The sequence below is a fragment of the Micrasema longulum genome, unplaced genomic scaffold, assembly GCF_059751315.1.
Source record: "Micrasema longulum isolate JH-2025_06_02 unplaced genomic scaffold, ASM5975131v1 h1tg000251l, whole genome shotgun sequence".
Lineage (NCBI taxonomy): Eukaryota > Metazoa > Arthropoda > Insecta > Trichoptera > Brachycentridae > Micrasema > Micrasema longulum.
In genome coordinates, this window is record NW_028277456.1 from 157,806 (window position 1) to 178,062 (window position 20,257).

Consider the following 20,257-nt stretch of genomic DNA (forward strand, 5'->3'; position numbering starts at 1 on the left):
AATCCAATCACTATTGCATATTGTCATTGATTATTATAATAAATGCTTACAAACATACCATTTTCTAAATTTCAAATTCAGATAAGTTAACATTCGTATTTTTTTAGTGTTGACAATGTAATAAGGATAGAAAAAACTTTTTACACACTTTAATATGTTTCACGCCACATTCTATTTTACAAATAATTGCCACTTTTTTGCAAATTTAAACACTTCAGCTTGTTAGTAGTCATGTTTACAACTCGAGGGTTAGGTTTTAACTTATCTAATATTACCCACTTGTAATTAACATTGACCACAGAACATTTTTTTTTTTAAAATAGTAAAAACCCTCGAAACAAGGATTTCATTTTTTATTTATTTATTTTATTCCAGTAAAATGGCTTTATAGTGCAGAGCCAATTCTACCATATAAACATGAACATAATTATAAATATAAACAAAAATATAAACATAAAATAAAATTTTATATTGCAGCACTTACGGTGGACAACGGTGAATGGATCCACCCTGCAGTGGCTTGGAGAATTTCGTTATTAGAGTTTTTCAGTCATTCCCATAGGCTCCAGGCTCTTTGTCGAAGTAGAGCAGCGAAGGTGTTTATTCGTCCAGCTGTAAACATTTCAGAGGCACTGCAGTACCTAGGCAATCCGAATAATTGTCAGTAGGAATTGTTATACGTGACCCTTAATTTATTCCATGCTCCTTGCGTATAGTTGTTCCATATTTCCGCTGTATACATGGACGTCAACTACAAAACTACAACTACAAACTACAAAAGAAGTTGTAAATTGTAATGAGGTGCCGAGCCTGTGCTTACTAAGTTCACAAAGCTTGGATTTTTTACACGCAATTTTAACCATATGTGAGATACTTTGTCAATGCTGTCAGCGAAAACACCAATTAGGTACTTAGACACTTACATAGTATCATAAATGTAAACCGATCCCAACGCCCAGCGGCATCCGTAATAAGTTAGTCCCCCATTTGGATTTTATTACTTAGGTTGTTATTTTGAAAATGATGGTTTTAAACAATTGAAGAGTTTTTACTCAACCATTGACAATATTTTTGTTCGGTATGTCCGAGAAGAAACTCGTTATAAAAGTGAATAAATGTATGAAGAAAACCGCAAACTAAAATGTCAATTAATGTTTCCTCATTATATCTGAGATCTCGCTATTTCCGTGATCGTTATAACCAAGTTCGACTGTATTAAAAATTTTATGTCATTAAATTGGTTAGAACAGATTCTCATTTGAAATGATTAATTATTTTTTTACCCCATGACTAGTAAATAATTAAATAGACATATTACAAGCACAAAGTAGATGACATTTCAATTCAAATGTAATTGCCATCATTCTTTAACGGAGTTTCGTCTTGATCAGACGTGATGCTACAAGAAAACAAAAAGATTGATCATGTGTGGATGGTAAAACCTCTAAAAACAAAGAAATTTTATTACTAAAAGTAATTTTAAAAATACTCAAAATAACAGAAGTTAAGCACAAATGTAATCATTATTTTACCTTTATATGTCAGTACCTAACTACTTATGATGTAACATATTGCGTAGAAATAAGATTTAAATACTGAGATCAATTTTGATTGACAAACAACTTTATTTTTGTATTTATAAAATGCTCAACAGGTTTTTACAATCGGTGTACTTCCCGGAATAAAGTAACTAAATTGTATTGTGCACAAATCATTACAGGAAACATTATGTTGAATATCTATCCCGACTTGTGAGAAAAAACAATTTGGATCCGACAAAAATATTATCTACCGATGACTTGGAAACGGTAGTAAAACGTGCAAATATCAAGCTGCCACCAAAGCCATATGGATCTTTAAATGGCTTATTCAGAACTCGACTACTAGAGGTCAAATCTTATTTTCTAGCTCATTCATTTGTTTGCAAATCATATTTCTCTGTAATCATGTGCAGACAAAGCAATAATGTATATAAAAACTATTTAAATTAATGTATATATTTTTATTTGTGGCATTAGAGTGCTTTGCATAATGTTGCGCTAGATATTCAGAATAATGTCCGTAAAAGATACCCCAAAACAACAACTAAAACGATTACGTTTTTTTAAAAACTTCTCACATATGTTTGGGTGCATCTTTTTATTCATAGGGTTCATTATATAGAGTATCTAGTGGGATTAATGAAAACAGTGGATCCGCTTCCTATAATGGACCTTGATGAGATGGTTGCCGAGCTCCGACGGAGGGCAATTCCTTTACCTGAACGTGGCCCGTGGGACACCAACCCCATCTATACTGAAATGTGTGCCAAGGTACTGCCACTCTTAACAGATCGCAGATAACACAGACATGTGTATTGTGTATCTATTGCTTTGTTTGTACATGCCCCTGCCCCCTTATCTCATCCCTTCATGTGGAATGATTCAATTGATCAAATTAACATTTTCAACTGGCTAATCATGTTTTATTAAACTGTAACCACTCATTCATAATTTATTATTATAGTTTATTTTAACTGTACTACCAATTTCACGTGACTTTAGGTAGAAAGCGCCTATAGTTTCTCAACCTTGTATCGTTATTATTTGTATTTTCATATTCTATAGAAATGCTTTAGCTGTTGACATGACAATTTGTAATCCGGCCCTCATTAATTGAATCAATGTGTTGTTCAAATTATTTTAGACTATAATTACAACCATCGGCTTGCTTTATGAGTTCAAATCAGTTAATTATCATATATGTTTTTAAAATTTTCAAAATCGCTTTGCACTTTGTCTTAAAAATATCACTTTACATTATCATTACATATTATATTGATAGTATTACTACCTACCTATGAATTATTTTTCTATTTAACTACTGCTGTAATTTACTTACTGTTTTTACTTTGTCAGATTTGGCCCATGAATGTAAAACCATTGCAACAGAAACAATTACTCGCTTTTTCAATCTTCCTCTTGTCTAGTTGTAAATCGCCTTATTATTTCTTTCGTGTTTACTTGTCTGCAATTATAATGCCAAAATACCCCCTCTAATACAAAACAGTCTTTCAATATTGCTGTTGCTATTACCTGTCTAGCCTATGTTTGTTTTTATTACTGCACTTTTTCTCATCACAAAGTAAGACATTTCATTTATCTGCTGCATTGCTACCCTTTTTACTTATCCTCTTCCAGTGGGTTATCCTCCCTTTTAAATTAATCTTCAAATAAAATTTTTCAATTTCAATTTATAACAATCTCTCAACAATGCAACCCTAAAATAAGTTGTACATCCAAAAGTTCAACACAATTTTGAGATAAATTATGCATTCCACAATCTCCAACGGATCTTTGGACCTTATAACTTTTTCTAGCACTGCGTTACACATAAATATTGAATGTTGTTTCTCTTCTGGCATCTTTTTATTGCATTGTATAAATGTTATGTCTTTGCCGCTTTCCAGCATACATTTTATTTTAACCATATCCACTGCAAATACAAAGTATGGCATTTCTTTATTCCATTAAATCCTGTGTCATTTATATCCAATTCCAACGAACATTTTTACAATGATGGTATCATCTGGAATACAAGAACTCAGTTAGCGTACCTAATCCACATAACTAAACAAACTGATCATTGTGGTATAACCCGATGTTAGGATTTTCAAAAAATATATTACAGTATTGCTCACCAAGTGCTAATTAATTAATTAATTAATGTTTGATTTTTAACATTAATAATAATTGGTAAATTTTGCTTTGTTATTTTCAGATCATTAAAGAGAAAATTCCTCTGGATTGAAGCACAAAGATGAATGATAATAAAATACTCTGCATTCTTTACTTTAATTATTTAGGATGAAAATTACCATCAAATGTTATGTATATTTTCTAAAAGAATATTACTGTATCAATAATTAGATAATATTTAAGTACAATATTTGCTTTTGAATATTATTATGTAGGTATATCAATCGATTGACATTACTTTAACAAAACGTTACCAGTACAGTTTCTCTGAAGCTGCACAATACATTATATTGGAGTTTAGATAAATAAATATTTTTTACATTAACTTTTGTTATTTTCACTAAAATCCTTTTAGATCCAGCTTATTTTTTTAAGTGATTCATTAAAAACACGCTCCAGTTAAATCATAGTTGGGAGGGAAGTCTTTGAACCGCTCGAATGCCAGAGCGTAAATCTGGGCTTCAAAATCTTCAAGCAGAATTCGCCTTATTTTTCTCGTTATTGTGGACTTTAGTGCTTAAAATAGGTTTTTATATTACTTTTTGAATAAACTAATTAATATCCGTCATCAAACAACATCGTTGGCGTCATAACAGTGCTGAAAACCGTATTCAACGGATTGCGATTTTAGGGCTTGAGGTGCAACACATCAAATCGTATTTTATCCACCACAGCAGTGCTAATCTGAACCGCTCTCGCAGCCATAGAAAACACTTTTATCTCGTGTATATATAAAAGCTTTTTCTACGGCCGCAAGAGCGTTTGGAATATTACCCCAGGGTAAAATTGAGTCTATGATGAATTTTTGATAATATTGTCAAAGTCTTTTTAATTGTATGAGACACGCGACAAATCACATTTTACCCTATATAAAATAAATTCAAAGTTAGCTTCCCACATGGACAAAATAAAACTAATTTTATCCATGTGTTAAAGGTTCTGCGTATGAATCAGGAGGAAAAATTACATAAGCATTTTAATATCCAATAACTTATAAAAATACACTAATACATGCGTAAAGAAATCGGATAAATAAGAAGTTTAGACAAAGACTGGAATCCAAAAAAATATCAATATTTGAATAATTATAAAATATCAGTTTTTTCTTCAGACTAATTCTACCAAACTAGGCGCATTATTACTCTCAAGGTTTTTTCAGTTTTAAAAGAAAAGGACTACCGCGGACAAACTATTATTTGCTGTGTTGCTCTTCGTTTAGCGCTTTTTTAACTTTTTAGCTTTTTTAGAAATATAAGTGTTTTTATCAGAAAGATAACGACAAATGTTGGTATTTGTTAATTATTGATTGTATTTAGGGATAGATTAATGTAATAAAATCGCCACTATTGTCAGTATTTTGACAGTTTTTTTTATTTTTATTTTGATAGAAATTAATTAAATGTGGATTTTTTTGAAAAAGTATTTGACAGTTAATTTATTGTTTATGCCTATTTGTAACAAAATTTATAAAAATTTGAAAAATATATCATACTTGATACGATAAAACAGAATTTTTACAAACAAATTAGCACAGCAAACGGGTAATTGGTTTGAAAATGAACGCCATAGACTGAAGATGTCCATTTTATCCAGTATTTGTATAAATACCGTACTGTTTTACTACTTTTTCAAGGACCTGTATATCCTACATTGGTTTTTATTGAAAAAAATGCACAGTTTTGTAATGCAGTCTTTGTTTTATTCGCAGTACAAAATAGACAAAGTACAAAATTTTAGTTATTAGGCTAAGTCATGTTGTAATCTTATTAAGACGTTATTGCAGAGTTAAAAGCACGCAAATATACAGTTTATATAGAGGCAAGCCAAGAATTGAAACCCATCCGTGATTGTGTTCCGTTTTCATGTAAAAATTATGATCACAAAAAAGGCTCTAAAACCAGTGTACGCAGGCAAAATGCTCAGTAGTTGGGGTACATTTAGCACCCCGCTAGTTGGCGTTTGTCGGCCTCGTGATGTAGTGGTCAGCGCATTTGCCTACCATGCAAGAGGTCTCGGGTTCGATTCCCGACATGGTTGACATGAAATATTTATTTTAAAAGGCATTTTTACGCTAGAATATTTCAGAGTCCCTGGACTGGCACCTGAAGTGTAAGACTAATCATCTTACCTGCATGAAACAAAAATGATCAAGATAGATACGCTGTGATTGGTTTACCAATGCAGTGCCCTATGCATCATAAGATGCGGAAAGGGAATGATTTTTTGGCATTCAAACGGTTAAACTTATTTAATTTCTATAAAAAACTGTTATTTTTATTTCCATATTTATGAGCATTTCAACTTTATTTTTTAAAATAATATTTATTTTATATTTAAACTTTTATAAATAAATAAAACTTGATGTTAAAAGACACTCAACAATATCTTGATTTTTTTCTAAATGCTCAAAACTTGCCTCATGAATATTTTATCTTTGCCAAGCAAAATATAGAAATAATTGGTTTAGTCGGGTAAAATCACTTATCAAACACAGTTGATTCTTCCTGTCATTGTTAATATTCCTTTGAGATTGTGGAATTTTTACTTAGGAAATCCAATCAAGATATTGTAAACAAAAAAGTAATTTAAAGGTAGCATAACATTATACACACATGTGTAATGAAGAATAAATCTATATAATAATAAATTATAATATAAATAAATTAGTTGTAATGTTCGCAGAATCCTTGCAGTTATATTTAATCGAGTAACTTTGCATGGTCGTAATGCGACTAAATACTCAGTTAAGTCATAAATATTTACAAGTAATAAATTGGTCCTATGTGGAAAGCCCTTCAGTTGTAAAAATATTGACTATTTGCGTTTACTACTAATTTAATTACTTTAAAAACATATGATGATGTGTTTTCTTATTTCCAAAAAGAAATCCCAATGCTTGCAGTGTCAAAATGCTGTTTTAATGTTTAAAGACTGAGTTTACCTGCCATTAGTTTGTTTAGAAGTGCATTATTTGCTATTGTAAATTTTTATACACATTTTTCTTATGCAATTCTAAACGACTGCATATTTTTGTATTTTAATGTATTTTTTATATGAAAAAGTATACTATGTATGGACACATTGATTATTTATTTACCTTCTAGCAAAGTTAGAATCCATATGTCTATTGGACCTTTGAATATTATAGATATTTGATTTAATTCTACTTTCTACGCTAGTGAATTTGGCAGCTTCCCTCAAATGACTCTCCACAAAATCATCTTTGTACTTTTGTTTTTTTTCCAATTCTTCTATTTTCTTTTGTTGGTCTCTATACTTAGATACAGTTATTTCACGTTCTTTGTCTCTTTCAGTCGCATTCTCCATCATTTCCTTGCGTTTCTGCTCCTTTTCTTTTTCCGTTAGCTTTACAGGGCGGGCTTTTTCATATTTTTTTACCTCCTTACTTGGCATCGCTATCGACGCTGTCAAATTTTCAGTCTTAGTCAACTGAATTTTGCTCCCATCAGCACGTACTAACCCATAATGCTTTTGTTTAGGCCTCTCATCTTCTTCATCACTATCATCATTATATTTTCTTTGGGAAATTATAAGTGAAGGTTTGATTTGGTCTGAATGTTTATCCTTCGGAGTTTTAAGATTTCTTGATTCGTTGTAATATGATTTATTATTTTTATTGTGACTGTAAGTATCTGATTTCTCATTCTTACTTTTGTATACTTTTTCAGATTTATTACCTTTTTCCTCTTTTTTTCTATTTTGTTTATCTTTAAAATCTTCATTGCTTTTACCATGTCTATCAGAATACTCTCGGTAGTTTTTACTTCTATTTTCGTATTCATCTCCAGAATCTAAACTAGAACTTAATTTTGAGTGACTATATTTAGATTTTTTTATAGCAGTTGAGGATTTCCATGATTCATCTTCTATCGCGTGTCTTCTTTTCTTTTCTTTCAATTCCGTATGAGTAATTTCACGTCCATCAAAATCATAATTTGTGGAGCGCTTTCGATTTTTAGATTTATGATCATTGCTTGAATCTGAATTAGATTCTGAATCTTGTCTGGAATTTTTACGATTAATCATATTTTTTTCATATTTTTTTTGTGAGGTTTGCTCCTCACGTTGGTGAGATTTTCTGTAACTGACGTCCCCACTGCGGTCGTATTTATTTGTATTTTCATGAGATTTGTAACTGTCTTTTTGATTGCTATAAGATGGTTCTTCTAAGCGCAGTTTACTATTTCCTTTTTTCTTTACATCAAGTTCAGTGTCGGAGTCTGAACATGAAGATTTCTTTTTCTTCTTCTTTTTCTTAGAAGACTTTTTTAAAGCTTTTGATGGTGATTGTAATAATCCGTTGATGTCAAAACTGTCTTCGTGAACATCTTTTAATTTATTTAATTTTTCAGCTAATTTTTTATCAATATCAGAAGAATCCTTTTTGTGCTTTTTATTCTTTTTATCCTTTTTCTTTTTTGACTTAGCCTGCGAAATGAAAACAGTTTTGTAAATTACACAAAAGTTAATTAATTTCTAGTCTATATATTTTTGGCGCATGAAAAACTTATTTTAAATCCTTCGATCATAATATGCATTAAAAAATGTTTAGCTTATTTCTTTCATTCAATTTATTAAGCAATTTTGCAAGTACATCAATAAAATAAATATTAAAGCAAAACATTATGACCTTATTTTTAAATAAAAATAACCTGCAAATAATCATCTATGGTAATAAATTTATTGCATCTGCAAGAGACTAATTATTTACAAAAGACTTACTTGATCCATTTTTAAAAGCATTGTGAGTTCTTTGAGCTTCACGGGGTTCTGTAGCAGTTGTGCTCTGGATTCTAACTCGCGTTTGCGAATGGCTACAAGTGGATCTTCCAGGAGTTTCCGAGCCATGTCCACCTGGCAATCATTAGGATCAACATCGGAGCTCCAGTTTCTGATGGAGAAGGGAATACACTCATGCTCGACATGATTTTTTGGCGGTGGCTTCACATATGACTGACTCACTTTCTCTTCGGATATAATTTTTTCAAATGTCTTGTCAATCTTCTTCCCCAGTAAGTATTGCTCTCTGTCAACGCTTTCATTTGGTTGCTGAAATAAATTAAACAAAAATATCAGCCTGATATCTAATCCCTTCTCCCTGACACTTATCCGCACCTAGTTTTAATTTTTTTTTTTTTTAATATTAGCATTCTTATAATTTACCCAAGTATTTAAATTTTGGTGACCATTTTCAACGAGTTGTAAATAACTCACTATTAGAAAATGGAAATCAAGTAATAGAGTGGGATTTGAACCTCGAACCTCTGATCCGTGAGTCCGCAACACTAGCCACGGGACCACAACCCAATTCACCGATCTAGTTGTGCACAGAACACTGGGTTAATATCTTGATTATTAATGAAGGCAAGCTAACTAGACTCACACTGTAGGTGCCAGATTATAGAATCTATGAAATAGCTCCTTCTTTTTTCCATATCCACTCCTAAGAGAAGGATTTAGATATCACCATATGCCTTCACGAAACCATATCACTAGCCAGGACTCTCACGTCCCTTAATTCCGCCATTCGGTCAAAATATCGGCTTTCCGAGACGGCAGGAGCCCACATGTATGAAGAAGAGACATCTTTAAGTTGTCCCAACAATTCCTAGGTGAGTTGCAAGCTATCTGTGCATGCCATTATCCTCAGTTTTGTGAACTCCCAAGTATTTAAAGCTGTCAACTTTTTCAATCTCAGCCCAATAATATAGAGGGTGATCAAGGTTTGGACGGATTCGTTGTACATAAACTGGGTATTTTTAATATTAATATTAAGACCCATACGAGAGGAGTTTTTCTGGAGTCTGTCAATAATTTTCTGACGATTTTTTTAGAAGAACCGCGTCATCCGCGCACTGCAAGTCGCACAACTTTAGGGAGAGTTTACTTCTATACCTCGGCCAGGTGGTATTGATTTACATGGGATAAAATCCATCAATACGGTGAATAAGAACGGTGCGAGGACACAGCCTTGCCTAACTCCGGTATAGACCCCAAATCAGTCTTAAGATCTATCTATTATAGATCTATTTTATGTCAAATTTGTTGAGAGTGAAACCCAGGACATTAAGCACAATAGTTTAACGCACTAACCACGAAATAAAATTTAGTAAAATAAGAAGTATTAAAAGTCAAAAGAAAAGTTAATGAAAGAACTGACAAAATGTTATGGTTGGCTTGTTAATCAAACCACATACTAAAATGCCATTTGTAAACCATAATAAAATTATTTACCTTGTACATCCAATCCATTTTCTTATTACTTTTCTCTGCTAAAACACCAGATGCTTGCCCGTGCTGTGTTAATTCTTCTCTGGACCGCTCACTGTCCATTTCCCTCCGTAAATCATCTATTCTCCTTTTTTCGTTGGCTTCCGCTTGCTCTGCCTTCCAAACCCTCTCTTGATTTTTCATAGTATTTGGGTGCCATGATTTCTTTGTGTTCTGAAAACGGGATAGCAAACACAATAAACGTTAAAATAAACACTAAAACTCTGGAGACAAATTAAATACGTAATTTGTATTTATGAGAGATACAAAAACCAAAATAATATTAATTCTATACTAGACAAAATTATTCTAAATTTTACATACCAAGTCACCGCCTCCCATTTTTGTGATTTGGTTTGATCGGAATGATTTTTAAAAAATGAGTAGAATACAGAAAAAGCTGGAACTTAAGTCATATTATATTAAATATGCGAACTTAAATATTAAAAAAACGCCAGACCGTAACCTGAAAATGACAGATGATATCATAGACCATAGACTATGTGCATTAGGGACATTAGGGTTAAGTTCGAATGTTTCGGACAAGCAATAAGATCATAGACTAAAACGGTTGTATTTTACTTTCAAATAATAGGGCGGGTAGACGTATTTATGTAGAAGTATTTTTTTGTAAATGAAAACCCGACACCGAATCTAGCAGGTCTGATGATTTTTCGATAAATGCATGTTTTCTTTTTGAATGAAATATTTTTGACATTTTAATTAACCCAAATATTTTATTTTTGGGATTATTTTTTGTAAGTTGCAAACGTTAAAAACGGGAAACAAATTGTGGTAGAGCGGGATTCGAACCTCAGACCACAGTCTGCAGCAACTACCACGGGACCACAACCCGTCCGAAATAATCATGTGTTTTACCTTTTTTTACGTGTACGTTTTTATATTACAACCTCTGTTGAAAACATTTTAGAGAAGGTAATGTAGAAGTCTGGGCATCTACAGGGCATATGATCTGTCATTGGCTGGTAAAGTGGCCACTTTACACACTGTGTAACGTTCACCATTCTGCACATATTTGAACACCTATCTCCCTTCAATTCGTCTGTTGATGTTTATGAAGTTAAAGAGCTGAAACTTTTATTTATTTTACTTAAACCAGCCAATGACAAGTCATAAGCCCTGTAGATGCCTAGACTTCCTTATTACCTTCTCTAAAATGTTCTTCATCTTCGTTGTGACATGTTAATAGTAACAGCTCCCCAGGGAGTTGAATCTAGTCCTTGTCTACAAAAATTTGGACAAACTCAAAAAATTGTGTTCGTTTTCATTGCATTAGAGGGTACTAATAATAATAAAAAATACTTAAACAAATCGTAGCATTAGAATAAAATTCATTAATTGTCTCTAATCTTTATCTAAAGAAAATCTTTCTATTGAATTACTCTCGGTTTAGGGGCATCATTTAAATTAATATTGTAAATGAATACATTTGATTGTTTTAAAAATGGTCAAATAGAATAGTAAATGTATTTTTTAGGTATTTCACGAGTAATTTGAGCATAATTGGATGTTTTATAATATATTCCGCGCTGGGAAATCCCGTGCCGTTTAATAGATTTAAAAATAATGATTATTAACATTTAATATTCATAGCTGTTTAAACATTTGATAATTTACAACAGCAAATCGTAAACCCTGTAATTGTCGAGATTTCCATATTTCCTTCTCAAAAACTAAATTCTTGATAAAAATCTCTAAGGACTGAATCCACTACTTGTCTACAAAGATTTTGAATCACTGTTCCATTAGCAATGTTTGTGCAATCGGGTCCAATGATCATGCAGGTATATTTTGCCACTCGGAACTCATTCTTCGCTGCCACGAATAACTCCGCGCCTTCGCAACACTTCCTGAAACACGCTAATAATAAATTTTTCATACTTTTTAATTCTTCAGGTTTTTATTTTTTGTAGTCATGAATGGCTAAAGCCGACGGCTCCGGTTTAAAAATATTAATAAAAAAATATATTATGTTTACCTATTTTCTACTAGATACTGTCTATCACATCAATTTTCCCGTAGAGGAACGCAGTAATCTTTTATTAAATATATTTTTAGATTTTCTTTATATTTTATATAAAAAAAGTAATGTCTAGAAGGAGAAGACCCGAGCTAAGGCAGACTAACATATTTGTTTATTTATATATCACCATATACATACACACACATACATACACATACATACACATACATACACATACATACACATACATACAGATACGGCGGCCTCCGTGGTGTAGTGGTCAAGACGCTTGACTCACGCACGGAAGGTTCCGGGTTCGATTCCCGGTGAGAACACAAAAATTAAAATGTGATTTTTCTCAAGCCTGGGTGCTCTGTGATGTAATTCACCACTGTAATTAGGCCTCCTGGGCTGTTGTGGTGCAAAAAAAAAGATAAGTATACATACACATACATATACCCACATACACATACATCCATATATACACACGTACATATTTATATATACATGAATTTTATATGAATGGTAGACGGCAAGAACGGGTTAACGAATAAATATAACTAATTTTACAGGAGAGCAAAAAAATAAATAGAAACCTTATTTGCGGGACTCTGGGTTCATGTATCTAATAAAATAAGTATTAAATTAGTGTAATATAATATCTATACTTACAATCACAGAAAAGAACAAACAAAAACGTCTACTTAAATACTTTATATTTTTAAGAAAAACTATTTTTTTGACTGATGAAAATACGCTCGTTGCAGCTTTGACTGTTTTTTTGCCAGCCAGCCTGGTTTTTTTTTAAGACGAGGAGCCACATTTTGTTCGTTTTTAATATTATATTTACTCTCGCCATTTAGAAACATTTATTTTACCATTCTTTATCATCCAATTGTTTCACGTGACAGCATTTCCTGGTCATTTACACAAGAGATCCCCCCATCTTTGACTCCATGTATCGATCGGTAATCGGCAGATATAGATAGCGAGATCTCATGCACTGTTTTACGCACCCAGAAGCAGTACGAATGCAAGTCAGAATTCACCAAATAAGCAGCTATCTGCATTTTATTTACTAACTTCAGCTTATATTTCGGTAGTCAGATGGCAGAAGGGACTATCTGTATTTTTGTCTATGTTTTAGTTTTCAAAAGTTTTTATTAATATTTCAGGTAAATACACGCAGCAAAAAAAAAATCAGCGTCATTTAGAATGGTATTTTTCTTATTTTTTTTTAATAAAAAAGAAATATTTGCGTTCTTATGATTTACCCAAATATTTCATTTTGAGGGCCATTTTCAACGAGTTGTAAATAACTCACTATTAGAAAATGGGAATCAAGTTGGGGTAGAGTAGGATTTGAACCACGGACCTTTGGTCCGTGAGTCCGAGACACTAACTACAGGACCACAACCCGAAAAGCAACACTAAAATATTTTAGTTAGTGGATTAAAGTCTTGAATTTGAGACGTATTTCAGCTCTCCTCTTCTGCCATCTGACTACCGATTTATATTTTGCATCACGTAATGGGTTAAACAACCCGTAAAGTAATTCAGACTACAATTGTCAAATAAATCAATACAGTGTTATTACGTATGTGTTTATTTAATTTTTCCAAAAAATATCGTCTACTCCTGTCAAATTGTAGATAGCTAACATCGCTAACATCGCTAACATCGCTAACATCGCTAAAGCAAAATCTTGGCTCAACAAAAACAAATGTAATTAATTGAATCCTTAACACCACAAAAATCATTTTTATAGCAAAAAGGACCTTTAAAAAAAGAATTTCTCAATTTTTTCATTATGCATGTTTGTTTTTTTTTTTGACAAATAATTTCTTAATTTCATCGGCAAACATATTTAAATGCTGGGGCCATTTTTAGACAAGTCGTAGATAACTTAATATATATAACTTATTGCCACACAAAGGGAATCAAGTTGTACACTGTTGTAGAGCGGGGTTCGAAGCTCGGACCTCTGATCCGTGAATCCACAGTCCACGACAGTACCACGGGACCACAACTCAGTTCAGGGCCCCGATTACAATGGCAAGTTAACAGAGTTATCTTCGACTGTCTGTCTGTGTATAAAGAAAAATCGATATTTGTATCCGAAAATGAGTACATTTAAAGTATCTTCATCGGTAACCTATAATTAAACATGTTTAAAAAAAGAAATGTATGCATATTCTGCTTTTCATACAGAAAACTTAATTTACCTTTTTAGATGAAATTGAAGATAAATGTTAACTTCCCATTGTAATCGGAGCCCAGAGTTTTAGAAAAAATACGGTGCCCTTATTACACCAATACAGTGTTCTATATACCATTGTTTCTGACTTTTCTCCATTCAAACGTATTCTAGTATTTTCTCCCTGGATAATGGCACTAAAGCGATGATTTTTTTTACACTTTTGATATTCGGCATGGTTTGGCGAGGAGAAGGCCTACTTTCAGGAGTGGATGGCTAAAGGCTGAAGAAGAAGAAAAATGATATCAACCCCTTAGCGTGTCTCTATCGTCTGATTTTTTAATATGATAAATGAGGAAGTTCAGTGTGTTTTTTTGTTAAAAAATTTTGCTATTAAACTAAGCCTATTTTTTTTATGTATCGTATTATCAGCCCTATGATTTTTAAAGTTTTGTATTTTTGAAATTACTTCGCGTGTGACCTCTCAAGTTCTCTTCCGATTCTTCTCCGTGAGTTCTGCTGCTTGCCTGTTGACTTACAATAAACCGGAAATCTATTACAACTCTCTTATCATTGGTTGATTGAGAAGAACTAGTGACGTCATGCAAAATATTTTCAAGAAACTTCGCCGTACAATGAAATGTTTTTTTTTTTTCACTTTAATTTAGAAGATATGTTTACATCCCATCTACCGTAGGTCTGAACATCCTCATTGTATTCCATCCAAAAACCCTTAAAAGCGCCTATAGTCCTTAAAATATAGCTTGATTAGAATGACAGCTGTCAAACTAATTTAATTAGTGATGGAAAATCACTGATTAAATAGATTTTATCAGTTATTTCATGCAATCATGAAACTCTGTTTCCGAAAATTGATATAGCAAACGCAAAACAAGCCTATTATAGTGTGTTTAACACAATTATTCACCAAAAATGAGAAATTAATATTTTTTTCATGAACAACATCAAATGATTTTTTTTTTATTCGATCAATTTGTCCCATCTCTAACGTTTTTGTAAAATTATTTAACCTTGTAAGAACGTCGTTAATAATTAGGTTTATTTTAGTTTTCTTTTAGTTTTAAAGTTAATTTTATATATTAACGTTGAATTGTGTTTCACGCATTGTATTACAAATATTAATTAACACGCCAGATACAAATGATTTTTCGTGTGTCAATATAAATAACTCATATGACGTTACTACAAAGTTATGTCGTCACTTTTTCTGACAACTGTCATTCTAATCATGTTACATTTTAAGAACAATAGTTTTATCTGCCGTCTTCGGACGTACGATATACAAATATGAACTAACTATTTTTTTAAAACAAAACGTGCCGACTCATTTTTTTCCTGATACTCTTTCTTAAAAAATAAAACGAAATCGGTTCAGTTTTGGGGTAGTGAAAATGGGAATGCGAGACCTTGATTTTGTCAATTTTAGTTAGGCATAATCCGCCCGACGCCGACGTCGACGTGCAGTTGTCTCTTTAGCGCATAGTATTCCGGGAAATTTCCGCGAGAATATGTAGTATATTCAGATACCTATTTCCTCATTTCCTCTTTATTTTTGCAGCTTGAAAAATAACACCTTTACACGGTTCGCATTTACGCAGGTTTATTGTGGAAAGGTTATTCTAAATAATTAATCACTTGGAAACTAAGCCCAACGATTTACCAGTTTTATGGTTTAACAAAGCAGAGTGCATCTTTAACATCCGCAAGTCCAGTATCCAATACTTAACAACTTTCCTCTCTACACGTGTCTGGTGAGTCTAGTCCCTTGGCCTCCGACACGTGTCGTTTCTGACTGCAGTCCCGGGTAGACCTATGAAATTATAGGTTCACCACATAATCTGAAGAAAATAAATTTTAGAAAAGATTACGGAATTCCAGTGTTTTGGTTGGCTGGCTACTCTCAGGTAAAAATCGAGGGGAGATAAGTTCGCCTCGTGTGTTTATTCATTGTAAAATTAAAATTAAAATTAAAATATAAATGTATAATATAATTATTTAAAAAATAATTTCGCTCCTTATAGTCAAGTCAGCGGTAATTGTTTTATACAAATAGTATAATCATATTAATGATGTAAAAACTAATATTTATTTTTATTTTTAAAATACTTGGTACACTTCCACTTATTTATTTGACCAATTAGCGCTTTCACCCTCTAATGGGCATCTTTACACATGGTTTAATAATTTGTCTCACTCTGTTCCATTGAAATATTGCGTATTATATATTTTCAACTTATTTTTAAATGTACCTACACTTAAGATAATATTTAGTTTTATATAAATTATCCTTGCACTGTATAATATTCACCAGTCTGAAGATGCCCATTAGAGGGTGAAAGGGTTAATTGGTCAAATAAATAAGTGGAAGTGTGCCAAGTATTTTTTTAATTAATAACTTATTTGGAAATATAAGTTATTACATCATTACAATGGAATTCCATCAAGAATTGTCAATAAATAATTTAAATAAAATAAAGTATAATCATATGTTTTTCTGTAAATGAATAAATTGGTATCGCGAGTCTTGTAATAAAAAATATGTAGGTATATGTATATATATTTGTAACTAATACTGTTATTGCATTGTATTATGTACGAAAATTTATAAATATATATATGAAAATTTAAAGTATCTTTGTCGATAATCCGTAATTGAATATGTTAAGACAAACATATTGGCCACATATTATATTTTTAATACAGAAAACTTAATTTTACTTTGTAGATCAATTTGAAAATAAATGTTAACTTCCCATTGTAATTCGGGCCCGAATATACGGATTCTGCTGTACATGTAACTGAAATCGTTAAAAATTAAGTGTACAATACATTAAAACAATAATAAACATTTACATACATAAAGTGTATAAGACAGGTAAAACAAACACTTAAAATAAAATATTTAAGTTTGTAAGTGAAAATTCTTGATGGAAGTTCATTGTAATTTATTATAGAAATAAAAGACGAGTGATCCACAAACTAGAAATTCTCGAAATTAATAGATTGAAAACTAAACACGACGTAGAATTACTTAATGAACAGATAACACATGTGCATTCTCCATTACTATACCCATTGTAATATATTTTTACCAGTGACGTTTTACCCTTTGTTTTTCAGAAATCATAATTAAAAAAAATAACACTCACGAAGGATGGGACACTAAAAATAAAAATAATACATAAACAATAATTAAACTCATTAAAATAGCATTATATCAACTCATTAGTTAACGGGGAAAAAATTTGCTAACGATCCTTAAGATAAAAAACATTTTATTTTATTTACTTTCAAACTATTTTGAATTTTCTATCCTTACCTCTGTCTTGTATAAATACACTGAACTCCTTAATAAAGACCAGTCTCCAATCTTTGTAGTTTGTGCCAGTCTCGACGATGTCGCGAAAGCGAAGAAACCGGTCACTGGATATTCTAAATTTGTGGATTAAAGTATCACTCGTCTTTTATTTCTATAATAAAAAACTTAAAATAAAATTTCGCCTTCCACATACCGCCTCAAATAGTATTGTTTGAAATTCACGTTGACATTTGTCAATTCCATAGATTCTGTTCACTGGTTAGATGTGCTACGATGGTTGCCCTATTTCAATCTGTCATCCAGTAGCATTTCCCGCCTCCGCCTCCGGTACCTACTTTATCGTGACTTTGTTAGCCCTACGCACTTTCCTTGTGCCTCCCCTCCCCCCGGCCGCGGCCAGGGAGCGGTGAACGACCGCCCGAAAGCCCTGCCACGTGTAAGCGTTGCTGCATTATGTTAGGTGCAAGCCACACACACTACAGCGAGTCACGGGGAAGAGAGCCAACCAAACTTCCATGGAACAACTTACTCTGGAATAAGGTGACCATCGCTTTATCACAGCGCAGCGGATGGAATACAGCATAGTATCATCTTTTATCCATTATCAAAGCTTTTATTTTATTTTATTCAGAAAACACAGATATACATAAAAAGTATTAAAAACAACGATTTTCTAACGTAAAAAGACCAATTAAGTTTTCATAAACCATGCAAAAGATGTAAACAATTAATGTGACAAAAAAAAAGAAACTCATGTGAGAAAAGAATAATTGTTAATATTTGCGTTTTCCATGGAGGTTATCATTGGTAATAAATAAAAATACCGAATGCACACTCCAAGCCATCCACGCACACAAACACATTAACATACATATAAAACATACACAAACATATAAGTACCTTACATTCAGCAACTATCCCAAATAATTAACATGAATAAATGTTCTGTATAAATGCAACATGCAGTTAAAAATGTCTACATCAATACTGAGTCCATTATAATTTCTACAAGTACGTGTAATGAATGAATTTAAGGTAAAATTGTTTTTAGAAATTAGTATATAAAAAAGGGAATTTTATCTGGTATTGCGAAGAGGACAACGGAAACCAATATTTTGTAAATCAACCATATTATTTAGAATGTTGAAAAGAAAAATTAAATCACATGTAAGGCGCCTTTTTGTAGTGATTTTATATTAAAATTGATCAAAGATGCGCCGTAATCATTTTCAATGTTACCAAAACAATACTACAGGCTCCTTATAAATTTATTTTGAATGTTCTCGATATTTCTACATTGTATAATCACGTCTAAATTTCCTATCTCTTCCGTAAACTTTCCTCTCATCTACTAATTTCATTCCCTTTTTCCTATAAAAGACTAGTTTCAATTTTTGTTTACGTATGTACACATATTGCTAGTTCTGTTAATTTCACTATCTTTTTTTCTTTATTTGATTGGTTTTTCGGATGAAATTTCCAATTGGCAATAAGCCTGCTAATCTGCGAATAATTATAAATAATAAAAAAATAATATTGAAAAAGGCATTTTGGAAATAAATAGCTTATTTAATAATTTAACATTGAAGTTTTAAGACTATTGAAAAAGAAAAAGAAATAATTTAATACACTAATCGCAGTTAACCTCGATCAATATTTGTTACACGAAGGGGAGATGATCAATCTTACGATTTAGGTGCCAGCCAGTCCAGAGACTGTGAAATATTGCAGTGTAACCTCATAAATAAAAAAAATATATGGACTTTCCTAGGAATCAACCCTATACCTGATGCGTGGTAAGCAAACGCGCTAATCACTATAAAATATCATGTGGAATATTAAAAACGCTCATTCATAAATAAACAAGAGTAAGTTTTTCTGCGTCCGGGTGGATAAAGAATACAGTAATGGGTATAAAACAGAACCAAAACCTTGGACGCACGTTTACGACTCGATGGGTACTCTCAGATAAAAATCCTAGAAAAAGGATAAAGTAGTGAAGATAAATCCATTTTGTAGTGTAGTAGTTGTCGTGTTCGCCTACTATGCTTGAGGTCCTATGTTCGATTCCTGGCAGGGCAGGTGTGAATTATTGGTTTTAAAGATGGTTATGTCCTATAATATTTCATTGTGCCCGAAGCGTAAAACTGATCTCCTTATCATATATAATCCGAATAACAATGCAGTGTTCTAAGCACCACTAAGTGCGGATGAGATGCTGATATCATGTAATAGTTTGGTAGTCAGATGGCAGAAGGGACCATCTGTAATTTTCAAAAATGTTCATGGGAGCTGAAATACGTCTCAATTTCAAGACTTTAATCCACAAACTAAAATATTATACTGTGGTTTTTAGATCATAAATTACCATTCTAAATGACGCTTAGTTTTTTATGTTTTTGCTGCGTGTATTTACTGAAATATTAATTAAAACTTTTGAAAACTAAAACATAGACAAAAATACAGATGGTCCCTTCTGCCATCTGACTACCGAGTTCATTGTTTCTGGATTGGGGGAATAAGTTACCTTCTGATTTTTACCACTGAACATAATAGTACGGACACTTGGTCAACCTAATCGGGCGCCATTGCTAGCCAACAACGCAACAGACATTTCCGTGGCGCGCACGAGCGCGGGATCGCAGGCAACATTCGATGGCCCCGTAGACTAGGGACGAGAGACACTGAGACCAGAGACAAGACGCGGA

General features: G+C 32.3%; 2 protein-coding genes across 10 annotated transcripts in view; one reads left to right on the plus strand and one right to left on the minus strand.

Moving 5' to 3' along the window:
* Positions 1 to 4,062, plus strand: part of LUBEL (Linear Ubiquitin E3 ligase) — a 40,002-nt gene extending 35,940 nt beyond the window's left edge. For 4 of the 8 annotated variants that reach the window (XM_088223759.1, XM_088223762.1, XM_088223764.1 and 1 more), the window contains 2 exons: positions 1,721 to 1,889; positions 3,760 to 4,062. In XM_088223759.1, the coding sequence (XP_088079885.1) occupies positions 1,721 to 1,889; positions 3,760 to 3,789 (199 nt within the window). In that variant the 3' untranslated portion in view covers positions 3,790 to 4,062. Of the gene's footprint in view, positions 1 to 1,720; positions 1,890 to 2,149; positions 2,313 to 3,759 lie in introns of all 8 variants that reach the window. The other 4 variants (XM_088223760.1, XM_088223763.1, XM_088223765.1 and 1 more) reach the window with 1 other exon arrangement.
* On the minus strand, positions 1,606 to 10,544 carry Cwc25 (CWC25 spliceosome associated protein homolog). Of its 2 annotated transcripts, XM_088223770.1 has the most exons (5): positions 10,353 to 10,544; positions 9,993 to 10,202; positions 8,481 to 8,807; positions 6,835 to 8,186; positions 1,606 to 3,567 (listed from the first exon to the last, which is right to left on the minus strand). In XM_088223770.1, exons 1-5 carry the CDS (start codon positions 10,368 to 10,370, stop codon positions 3,564 to 3,566), a joined length of 1,911 nt encoding a protein of 636 aa, XP_088079896.1. In that variant the 5' UTR covers positions 10,371 to 10,544; the 3' UTR covers positions 1,606 to 3,563. The 2 variants fall into 2 exon arrangements, with proteins under 2 accessions (XP_088079896.1, XP_088079897.1); XM_088223771.1 differs by lacking the exon at positions 1,606 to 3,567 and having other exon boundaries at positions 5,415 to 8,186.
* Between the last annotated feature and the right edge of the window lie 9,713 nt (positions 10,545 to 20,257).

Bases quoted from the DNA above. Each gene is read 5' to 3' on its own strand.
- Cwc25 (XM_088223770.1), bottom strand. The intron at 8,808-9,992 runs GTAAATAATTTT...AATTTATTTCAG, and splicing joins AAATGGATTGGATGTACAAG to CAACCAAATGAAAGCGTTGA. The intron at 8,187-8,480 runs GTAAGTCTTTTG...TTCATTTCGCAG, and splicing joins TGCTTTTAAAAATGGATCAA to GCTAAGTCAAAAAAGAAAAA.